Source organism: Ipomoea nil, unplaced genomic scaffold (genome assembly GCF_001879475.1).
Source record: "Ipomoea nil cultivar Tokyo-kokei standard unplaced genomic scaffold, Asagao_1.1 scaffold2826, whole genome shotgun sequence".
Taxonomy (NCBI): Eukaryota; Viridiplantae; Streptophyta; class Magnoliopsida; order Solanales; family Convolvulaceae; genus Ipomoea; species Ipomoea nil.
In genome coordinates this window covers 913,258-923,996 of record NW_017619254.1, presented here as the reverse complement: position 1 = coordinate 923,996, position 10,739 = coordinate 913,258, and the positions used below count along the sequence as shown (strand labels likewise).

Genomic DNA, 10,739 nt, shown 5'->3' with positions numbered 1-10,739 from the left:
TCACAACATAGTTTGATAATTATATTCTCGATGACCTCTTTAATATTATGCAACTTATTTAATAATTGAGCCAAACTATTCAATTTATTTGTGGCTCAATTATATCCCTTTTAAGTCTACATTTATGTTATTAGAATTGAAATTAAAGTCCGTCCTTTAAAACAAGAGCGAACTTAAATTTTTAATATGACTCACGACTTATTTTAAATATTTATTTATTTTTTTGGGTCCATACTCCATAATGGACTGTCACTAGACAACATTTTAATTCTTATTTTTTACCAAAAATTTTGTGTTGCAATACCTAATACTCACTTGTTTGACAAATGCAAAGATGCCTTTTGTGCACTATTTGTTTAATTAATATTAGTATTCATGGACCATGGTAACCTAAGTAGCTTGTAGCCTTGTAACATAATAATTACTTGGAGAAATGATGAAGAGCTAGCCTGTTGTGATGAGGAGTTAATTTCGTAGAACAATGAGATTCATTAATTGTATTGTAGTAATATGATCTTAATTTTATTCTAAACTCATATTGTGAATTGTGAGGACCATTAATATATGTAAAAGAAAACATGGATACAATTTCTTGCTCTTGTCACACCTCTCATCTCTTTTGTCATGACTTCTTTGCCCTTTCCCCTTGGCATTATAAAAGGGGTCGGATATGGAGGTAGTGTTCATTTGCATTAATTTATTTCACCCTTGTTCCTCTCCCTCCTAACCCTTGGGAGGGACATTTCCTCCCAACAAAGGAATATCATCAATATTCCTTACTAGCTAATATTATCTATCCCTAGGTTAAAGTTAAAAAGAAATTATGGGTCCCAACCCAGAAGAAGATTACGATTATTTATTTAAAGTAGTATTGATAGGGGATTCTGGGGTTGGGAAATCCAATTTACTTTCTCGTTTCACACGTAATGAGTTCAATCAAGAGTCGAGATCCACTATTGGTGTCGAATTCGCCACTCGCACCATTGAAGTCGACAACAAAGTCATTAAAGCTCAAATATGGGACACCGCCGGTCAAGAAAGGTAACCTTCCTCCGATCATCTATTTTTTTTTTTTTTTTTTCTAAACGATGGTGAATTAATGCATGTATATATGGGGATATAGGTATCGTGCAATAACGAGCGCATATTACCGGGGAGCCATCGGAGCTTTACTGGTTTATGATATGACGCGACGGGTAACGTTTGAGAGTTTGGAACGGTGGCTAAAGGAGCTCCGGGAACACACCGACCAACACATGGTCATCATGTTGGTCGGGAACAAGGCAGATCTCCGTCACCTGCGGGCCGTTACGACCGACGATTCAAAGATATTTGCGGAGAGGGAGAACACCTTCTTCATGGAAACCTCAGCTCTCGAGGCAATTAACGTAGAAAATGCCTTCTCGGAGGTGCTGTCTCAGATATACCGAGTGATCAGCCGGAGTGCCCTCGACTGCGGCGGCAGTAATCCGGCCACTGTGCCCAAGGGACAAATCATATCCATCGTTGGGAACAAGGACGACGTCTCTGCTGTGAAGCAGGGTCGGTGCTGTTCTTGAAATGAGAGGACAAGCCAACACAAACTAATGCAGAATGTAAAATGTACAATGAAACATTATTTTTATTGTGACAATACAAGTACCAAACATATAAATGTCCAGTATTTAGTACTTAATTTATGTCTAACATATGACCAGTAATGACGAACACGGATAGCTCAGTTGGTTCCTGGTGGCTTGGGGAATCCATTAATACTCATTTCTGAGCTTCCAACTTCTTTCGTTCTCTGGCTGCAGAAGAAACCACCATAACAAAATCAGACTAATAATCAATTTATAGGACCAAAAAACCGCCTAAAAGAACATCTATAAACTGGGTTATCTTTTGAGAATATAATACCAGCTTTCTCTTCTTCCCTTTTTTTGGCAGCTTCAGTTCTCTGTTGCCTTATCTGGGCCAATCGTTCTGCAAGTTTAAGACTGAAATTAAAATTACAGGTATCAAGAAAGAAGATAGCATTAATATAGGCATAAGAAAAATACCTAAATCTTTCCTTGATTGTTCTGTTTTGCCTTGTTCTTGGAGCCTCATGTAGCGCTCATGAGCTTTCTGCTTCGCTATCTCTTCCCTGCAGAACACAACATTTCCCATCCATTAGCAAAAGAAAGAATGGCAGGAAAACTAGAGCTCACAAGCTAAGTCATACCTTTCACGCCTTGAAAGTTCAGTTGTTTTCTCAGTCTGCATGATAGAGAGAGAAGAACTTATTATATCAGATTGCAAGAACAAAAAATCATTTAGCAAATAGAAGATGGGTCTATCTATCTTACATCAGCATTCTTGGCTTTCAGATTCTTAGGCTTGACTAGATTTGGATTCTGAATCTCAATCAGGCTGCGCCTCTGTTAAGCAAATATCAAAATCCATATATAATGAGTATCTAAAAAGTAAAAACCAAAAAAACAATATAATGTTGATATATATGAGGTAGAGTTGTGATACTTGTTCTTTTTCAGACCCTTCAGACTCCTCACTGGACTCGTTACCAAATCTCTCATCTTTCTCTACTTCAGCTTCTTCCTAACAAAACCAAGGAGCGGATATATAAATATTGGATTTAGTTTAGTTTAGTTGCAACTTTGCAAGGCTAAACTATGTCTATTCGAGTAACGAACGCATCAAAACACTCATGTTTCGGATATAAAAATAAATTTATTATACATATATAGCAATAAGCAATACCTGTCTAAATGTGCGCGGGCGAGATGCAGGGGTACCTGCCACTGGAATAACAACAAAATGTAAGAAACCAAATCAAGAATCTCATAACCAGAATGGGTATATAATCACAATCGTTATATTGTGTGCAAGGGACCCTGGTTTAAAATAACAGCATTAGGTTATCCTCATTCATGTAATTTTTTCTCATTTTTAAAATGTCACATCATAAAAATTACAATTATGCACTATTCACTCTTTATCTATGTAATTTTCTCTCCTATTTCAAAAATAACTTCACTATCACATCAATTTATAAAAAAATTATTTCTTTTATTAATAAAATATTATAATAATAATAATAAAATAATATATAAAGGCCATGCTCTCCTTTTGCAAGCTTGACACAGTAGTTGCAAAATTTGCAAGTGAGTTCTATTATATGTATTCTCAAATTCTACTCTCTCACTTTTACTCAATGATAGGATATTTTTATAATGTAGGTCTCAAAAAAAATGTCTACATCAATGATTTATGAGAAATAGTAAAAATTGTGAGTAAAAAGTGAGAATTGATGTAATATTTTCCTTTGCAAGTTGCCATGTCAGACTTGCAAATTAGAGAAGACATATCATCTAAAAAAAAAAAAAAAAAAAAAAAAAACCACCTAGACTTTCCAAGGCTATCCCTTTCATGGGTGTGGATGGTCTTATACCATGCCAAATGTGTTTCTAAACATTAATTTTTGAGTTTTTGAGCATTAAGCTCTGAGTTTCTGATATATGTAAGGCATGTAACAACGTAAATGGTGTAGGGTCTAATTTATAAACATTAAACTTTGAGTTTATGTGTTTAGTTTCTGAACATTAATATTTGAACTTTTGAATAGTGTCTAGTTTTTAAACATTAAGTTAAGTTTTGATTTTGAACATATAAATAGAAAAAAAAAATTAGAAATTTTGACTTGTTTTGAACCAAGGTGGACTTTGGTTCACCATATAATTTGATATAATCAATATTTGGTTAAACAATGTTCTAAACCAGAATTCAGAGGCTTTGTAATTTGTATCCAAAGCCCATAATTCGATAATCCAAATTCAATTATCTATAACTATAAAGAGATATGCAAGATCCATAGAAACGTATATATAATGAAGGCCGGAAAACATACTAATCTCCTCTGGGGTGGAGAAGTGGCGGCGGCCAGTGGGCTTTCCCTTAAACTTTCCTCTCCCCATTGCCTCTTTAGCACCGTGAAGAAGAAATGAAACCGAGATTAGAAGCAGAGTTTCCGGGGAAGCTAAGCTGTAATGGGATTTTTGTCAGAGTTCTTAGGCCATCCATTTAATAGAGAAGAGAACAAGGAATAAACAATGGAGAAAAGTGGGGTGCTCCCATCAGGATAGCGAATCCAGTATTGGAATATGTATAGCCAAATGGAATTCGCTACGATATTCCTAGTAAACATATATTCCTTGGACACGTAATCCATCAAGAACCATTTTTTTCCATTATGCCGTAGCTTACGATGCCTCTACGGTTTTTATTTGCCTCAAAGTTACGCAACTGCAACTAAGTGGAGAACAAGAATTGGCTTTGTTCCGCCCTCGAACATTTTCTTGATTCTTGATTATGTTGGATTATTATCAAGTTAACCGTCTGCTCAATCTAGCTTGGTTGCCCCTGAATTGGCTAATTAATGATTTCATGTCCTATTTAATAGTTATCTCGGAAATGGCTGCTACACAAACACGAACACGATTTATAAACAGGTTAAACACATTTTGTTAACAGGTTTCAGGTCGTGTCGACGAGATATGACACGAAAATACTTTTCTTTTATATTAAATCACAATGGGTTACACGGGTTAATAATATTAACGGATTAAATGGTTCTTTCTTAATAGGTTTAATGGGGTCAACACTAACTTGTTATTTTCGTGTTATGTTAATGAATAGTGTCTATAATTGTCGACTTGTCGGGCCAGGTCTACTTTCTTATTTATGGTGTGTGAGAGAGAAGTTGAGTTTTAGGGACTGTTACATAGCCATGTTGTGTTGTATGGCATTAGGAACGTTGTGTTATTGAATTTTGTAATTACAAGGTTTCCAAAGATCAGGGCAGCTTATCTGATGGGTCAGATTTGTCTAGAATTACTACACTATTGGATAACCATGCCTTAATTCATTGGCAGTCAGTGATATTGAGGAATCAGTGGTTGCCCACTTTTTTCTCCATCTTATTCTCATGTATTTTGGTTGCATTTTAATCCCATAATGTGTTTACCCCTGTCTGGTTTCTTTGTTGCTTATTGCCTTGTCATGTCGGGTCAACCAGGGGCAAAATAGTTGTCATTTTCTAACTAGCACCAGGTATAATTGGTCTGCTCGATCTCTCAAGAATCTCCATCATCAATAAGCCTGTCAAGCCAACGATAGTCTCTCTCGTATTCTCTTAGATATGGCCGGTACTGTATATCTGAGAACCAACCGTTTTGAGGTTAAGCTAGAAGGTATTACCTTCAAAGCAAAAGATTTTGAATACTTATGCACAGAGGATTTTCTTTTTCCAAAAGGTAAGGTTTGGGTTCATCGACCCATTGTTGGCATTGATGTTATGCATCACCCTCGTGACCCCTCCATAGTGTTAGTGCTCTTGTGTTTTGGGTTAGGTTGTGTGATCCTCAGGTTTCGTTCCGGGGCAGTGATCCCGGGTCCAATACTCAAATTTCTTACTGATGAGAGAATTTGCTTTGTGGGTTTCGGCATACCTGAGAAGGGAGAGCTATTCCCGTTTGAACAATTAGGATTGACAAAACATAAGGCCGATGTTGGTTACCTAGCTGCCAAATTTTACAACTCCCCCAAGTACAAGAGATGTGAGCTTGGAGATCTGGCAAAGAAAGTTCTTGGGATCAGGAGAATGATTGGGCTGGCTGATTCTTCGTCGTTTGAGAGACATGAGCAGATCAAATGTGGAATCTGCCAACTGTTTATATCTACCGTTATTGCCATGTCATTGTTTGGTGCCATAGAGAAGAAAAAAGTGAATGATGCCCCCAGGAAAAGTCCTTTTCAAATGAATCTTTCCTTGCTGCCTCTAACTGAAGGATGGTTCAAATTGTTTGAAGGCAAAATTCGCAATGCTAGGGAGAAAGGTAGGTAACCATCTTTATGCTAAATTGCTAAGATCAGAGCTAAAGACAATAATATATGTTAGTGGTAATAATTGTGTAATTATATTATTGCAGACAACAATGAAGAAGGTGATTGTGATACTGCCCAAACCAGAGAGACCATAGGCCATAATGAGTTTGGTTGTGGCAAAGGTGAAAGAATGTATTCTTGTGGCGATTATGTTGTCCGGGCGAAAGTGAGTGAGGCGGATGATTTAGTGACAGGAGAGGAGCCCGAGAGCGCAGCAAATGATGATTCCAACACGACCAAAAAGCCATTTCTAGGGATGTTTAAGTGCCTATTTCCTTTAGGTATGTCACAGTTTAATCCATGCCCTGCACCGGTTCCTGTTGATCCCGACAAGGAGGCAATGAGCACACCAAGAAAGCCATTGAAAGGGATCCTAAAATGTCCCTCCTCTTCATATGTGGAACTTCGGAGGAGTGATGTTTCCAATAAGGAAGAGACTGCTAAAAAACAGCCTATAAAAGGGATCTTAAAGTGCCGGTCCTCTTCAGCTATGGAACGTTCCCCGTTTTTAAGTTTGAAGGAACCTCTGAAGAGAGCCAATTCCAAGGGCCACAATGTAAGCTTTAAATGCAACAATAATTAATCACACCTCTATCTATCAAACTGCTGGCAAACCATTTTTGCATACATTACATGTGCTTCCTTCCTTCCCTTTTTGTAATCCCCTTTAGGTAGTGATTCCAATGTGGATAAGTTCCCCCTCCCCCTTTCTGGTCATTGGTAATCTGCAGAACTAGGTAAGGATCTGTAAGTACTAGAATTCTGAGATTCTAATCATACTAGTCCTGCAATCTGCAGATTGTGTATGTTCCAATTGGAGTCAAATACTAATACTTTGTTGTTTGTGTTTTAGAGGATGTAGTCAAAAGTCTCAAAAGTACATACAAGAAAGTTCCGTTCTTGATATTATTGGCATCATGTATTCAACTTGTGGTTTAGCCAAAGTTACGTTGGATGAGGTGTTCCCATATATATTATGTCCTGTAAACAGCTTCAATTATAATGAAGTGAGGTTAATTTTATATGTACGTTAAAACTCTCTATTTCAATTATTGTCATTATATTATTCTATTTATGGTCATTGATTCACAAGCCAATTCAAGGATATTGCGTTTGAAAACTATATGCTTAATTAATTAATGGGGTTTTTAAAATTGTTATCTAAGCCATAAGATATACTCTGTAGCATATAATATAATAATGGTTTCATCAGCCTTCAGCATCCAATAATACAGCCGCTGACCACAAATGCTTGCCTTCAAAGCCTTAAATTTGCAAGCCTATACTCCATACTCATTTTAATTAATGAATCACCTTACACAAACTACAATCACTATCTAAGGATGTGTACTGAATAAATTATGATTCTAGCTAATAAAGAACCACAAAAAGATCAGAGAAACAAATCAAGGTTGGTTGTAGCTTACAGGCTCCCGCCGACTTGTTATTACCAAGTCACTGGCTTAATCTAGGTTGTTCGTAACTGTTTTGTTCCAATTAAGAAATTCAATAGCCTGCTACCTGAACAATTTGATTGAGCCAGGCAAATCTTCAAACATATGTCATGGCAAGGATGATGATGAAGGGCGAATCATGTGGATAACAGCCAGGAAAACAAACTTGTTAATAAAGATATATACCACTTGGTCTGATTTACTTGATGATCTTTATTAATGAAGTCAACAAAATTGTGGCGTTGAGAATTTCGATGTTCCATGTTGTGTTGGCAAGCCATTCACGTAAAGTCATAGCTTGCTTCTAATACATCAAAAAAACAGTTTGGTTCCTTTTTAAGGAAGATTTGATAATTAACCACCAAAAATTAATGATCCCAAAGCCCTCATCAATCTCTTCCATCGTCGTCTCTACCAGATCGAACAAATTAAACAATGGTTTTGCTCCCGAAGGAATCCCTTGATCTATTCCTAGTCCCAACTGGCCTCCTCGTCATGTTTGCTTATCATCTCATCTTGCTCTATAGATACCTCCACACCCCTCACACCACTGTCATCGGCTTCGAGAACAATGACAAGAGAGCGTGGGTCGAAAAAGTGATGCAGGTAGGTAGTGAACGCTCATTTTCTGCAAATTTCATCATTTTTTTTTTTTCTGTTTCTGAAGAGTATTGATTTAAGTAGATTCGGCGTGGTGCAGGCGGAGAACAAGAACGTAAGCACAGCGCTAGATGTTTTGGCATATAACAACACGGGGGCTACGTTCATGGCGACAGTTTGTTTGACGTTAAGCTCTCTGATTGGGACATGGATGGCGAATAATTCCACCATTTTTATCAGCGACTTGATCTACGGCGACACGCGGGCGGCGACCATGGGAGTGAAGTACATAAGCCTGCTTGTGTGTTTCTTGGTGGGATTTTCGTGCTTCGTCCAAGCATCAAGGAACTTCATTCACGCTAATTATCTGATCAGCATGCCGGACAGCGACATTCCGATCAGCTACGTTGAGTCGGCGGTGATCAGGGGAGGTGAATTCTGGTCGCTTGGGCTTCGAGCTCTGTATTTCGCCATCACCTTGTTGTTCTGGTTTTTCGGTCCGATTCCCATGTTTGCTACCTCAATGGCTATGGTTTTGTTGCTGCATTATCTGGACCGGAATACCACGCCGTTGCATCGCCACCGATCTTCCGACAAAGGAAAGCAACCGTCGATGAGTGTTGAGGAAGCCTTTTTTGGTTAGATGAATTATGAATTATGGTTTTTCTCAATTTTGTCCTAAACGACTTTGGTGACCTAATATCGTCCCAGACTTTTGTGTTTTGCTCAATTTAGTTCTTCATTTGTTATTTTGTCAAATTAGTTTTAAATAAATGGACAATTCAGTAATGTTAATATTGATCTCTCTTTACTTTCAACTTGTGAAGTGCGAAATTCCTCTTTCTTGTACGAATTACACCCATAATTCCTCCCGGACCTGCAAATCAAATTTTATATTCGCAGTTTTAGGAGTAATTCTGGGAGTAATTCGTAAAAAAAAAAAAAGGATTTCGCAGTTCACATGTCTATGAGTAAAGAGATGCCAATATTAAAATTACTGAATTGTCTATTTATTTAACACCAAATGGACAGAATAACAAATGGGGGACTAAATTGAGCAAAAACACAAAAATCTGGGACTAAATTGAGCGAAACACAAAAGTCTGGGACGATATTAGGTCACCAAAATCATTTAAGACAAAATTGAAAAAAATCACTATAGTCAAGGACGATCAATGAATTATTGCCTTAATCTCCGCGATCACATCGTAATCACACTTCTTCTTATCTTGCTTTGCAGTCATCTTTTTTTTTTTTTTTTTTCTTTCTTTTAAATGAAAGTTTACACGCCATTCACAATATATATTTTTTTGATGCGCCAGAGGGGCCGAGGCCCCAAGATTAATGAACCCTTCTACTAGCTTCACAATATATTTTTTTGAGTAAGAGTAAAATTGAATTAGAGCCCATTTTAATTAATCTCATAGCAATACTATCAAATGATTCATGCAAAAATTTCATTTATGAATAATAAAGAGTAAAAAAGCACAAAAATAAATTTACTAAACCATCAACAAATAGTCATGTTGGGGCTTGCTATCAACATGGGCTGAATTTATTTTGAGGCCCACATGAAAGCCCAATTACATATCATAGAATTGTAATTGGAACGTTATGTTGTGCAACCATTTGCACACGGTTCTAAATTCATAATTTATATACTATAATCATAATTTCTATATTATAGATTCATAATTTTTATATTGTAGATTCATAAAATTTATATTATAGATTCATAATTTAAATACAGTAGATTCATAATTTCTATACAGTAGGTTCATAATTTCTATACTGCAGATTTATAATATCTGTACTGTAGATTCATAATTTATGTATTGTAGATTCATAATTTCTAAATTGTATAGTTATCAAATTATGAACATATAATTCTGCTATTTGTGAATATATACAGAGTTCAACAATTGGGAATATGAAATCGAAAATTATGAACATAGAGTTCTGTAATTGTGAATATAGAGTTCAATAATTATGAACATGAAGTTTAAAAATTATATATGAATATATAGCTTTATAATTATAAACATATAGTTCAGTAATAATGAACATAGAACAGTGTGCACCATGCATGGTGCATACGGTTGCACAACATAATTTGCCACTGTAATTTTGCTCACAAAAGTCAAAAATTTCTTCGCCTTTAATATTCCAGCCCTTGATGGAATAGTAAATAGATAAATCACAATAATTCAACAACATATTATTACAAAGATCAATGTTTTGTGTTCACAATGAGACCACGCCATACTGAATATAATTTTCACATTGCAGCTATAGGGCTCAATCTTTATAGAATTGTATTTTTTTTTTATGCATTAGAATTCTCAACTTACACTAAACTAATTATAAATCCTCAAAACTCTTACCCCAAGGGATATTAGGTTAGGTAGTTCTCAGTTCTCACCTTATACAATATACATATTACACACAATAAGTCTTTATCACCTTTAATCATTTTTCTAAATTTTAAATTTCTACTCAATTTTTGGAGCAAGACTTCTATGATGAGATTTGAATCATTGAGCTAAATTCCTGAACATATTGTATTCTTGATGGGAGTGGTAGAAGGATAGGTAGAATACTAGAATGTAGAAGGCAGATGGGCAAAGGGGGGACAGCATAAATAAAGTACATAATTGCTGTGATTCAGTAAAGTTTCACCAATACCTAAAAAAGAGAGAAATTATTTTCTGAATCTTATAATTACTACCATTATTACCCACAAGATATCAAAGCTGAAAA

The 10,739-nt window shown here is 36.1% G+C and overlaps 4 protein-coding genes across 4 annotated transcripts; 3 read left to right on the top strand and 1 right to left on the bottom strand.

Annotated features, from left to right (window-relative positions):
- The first annotated feature begins 558 nt into the window (after positions 1-558).
- Positions 559-1,559, top strand: LOC109158617 (ras-related protein RABA1f-like). Its single transcript, XM_019306502.1, has 2 exons — positions 559-1,041; positions 1,124-1,559. The coding sequence occupies exons 1-2, from the start codon at positions 824-826 to the stop codon at positions 1,557-1,559; spliced, it is 654 nt and encodes a 217-aa protein (XP_019162047.1). The 5' UTR covers positions 559-823.
- A 28-nt stretch (positions 1,560-1,587) lies between these two features.
- Positions 1,588-4,054, bottom strand: LOC109158618 (28 kDa heat- and acid-stable phosphoprotein-like). The gene is made up of 8 exons (XM_019306503.1): positions 3,890-4,054; positions 2,743-2,783; positions 2,503-2,580; positions 2,331-2,402; positions 2,207-2,241; positions 2,043-2,128; positions 1,900-1,965; positions 1,588-1,790 (listed from the first exon to the last, which is right to left on the bottom strand). The coding sequence occupies exons 1-8, from the start codon at positions 3,954-3,956 to the stop codon at positions 1,756-1,758; spliced, it is 480 nt and encodes a 159-aa protein (XP_019162048.1). The 5' UTR covers positions 3,957-4,054; the 3' UTR covers positions 1,588-1,755.
- A 761-nt stretch (positions 4,055-4,815) lies between these two features.
- On the top strand, positions 4,816-6,974 carry LOC109158615. The gene is made up of 2 exons (XM_019306500.1): positions 4,816-5,876; positions 5,970-6,974. Exons 1-2 carry the CDS (start codon positions 5,180-5,182, stop codon positions 6,506-6,508), a joined length of 1,236 nt encoding a protein of 411 aa, XP_019162045.1. The 5' UTR covers positions 4,816-5,179; the 3' UTR covers positions 6,509-6,974.
- A 777-nt stretch (positions 6,975-7,751) lies between these two features.
- LOC109158616 lies at positions 7,752-8,672 on the top strand. Its single transcript, XM_019306501.1, has 2 exons — positions 7,752-7,985; positions 8,080-8,672. The coding sequence occupies exons 1-2, from the start codon at positions 7,815-7,817 to the stop codon at positions 8,620-8,622; spliced, it is 714 nt and encodes a 237-aa protein (XP_019162046.1). The 5' UTR covers positions 7,752-7,814; the 3' UTR covers positions 8,623-8,672.
- The last annotated feature ends 2,067 nt before the right edge of the window (positions 8,673-10,739 follow it).

Excerpts from the sequence above, each read along its gene's own strand:
- LOC109158615 (XM_019306500.1), top strand. The coding sequence starts at position 5,180 with ATGGCCGGTACTGTATATCTGAGAACCAACCGTTTTGAGGTTAAGCTA. Across the intron at positions 5,877-5,969 it reads TCGCAATGCTAGGGAGAAAG|ACAACAATGAAGAAGGTGAT; the intron begins GTAGGTAACCAT and ends ATATTATTGCAG.
- LOC109158616 (XM_019306501.1), top strand. The coding sequence starts at position 7,815 with ATGGTTTTGCTCCCGAAGGAATCCCTTGATCTATTCCTAGTCCCAACT. Across the intron at positions 7,986-8,079 it reads GGGTCGAAAAAGTGATGCAG|GCGGAGAACAAGAACGTAAG; the intron begins GTAGGTAGTGAA and ends GGCGTGGTGCAG.
- LOC109158618 (XM_019306503.1), bottom strand. The coding sequence starts at position 3,956 with ATGGGGAGAGGAAAGTTTAAGGGAAAGCCCACTGGCCGCCGCCACTTC. Across the intron at positions 2,784-3,889 it reads CTCCACCCCAGAGGAGATTA|TGGCAGGTACCCCTGCATCT; the intron begins GTATGTTTTCCG and ends TTGTTATTCCAG. Across the intron at positions 2,581-2,742 it reads GCCCGCGCACATTTAGACAG|GAAGAAGCTGAAGTAGAGAA; the intron begins GTATTGCTTATT and ends TGGTTTTGTTAG.
- LOC109158617 (XM_019306502.1), top strand. The coding sequence starts at position 824 with ATGGGTCCCAACCCAGAAGAAGATTACGATTATTTATTTAAAGTAGTA. Across the intron at positions 1,042-1,123 it reads GACACCGCCGGTCAAGAAAG|GTATCGTGCAATAACGAGCG; the intron begins GTAACCTTCCTC and ends ATGGGGATATAG.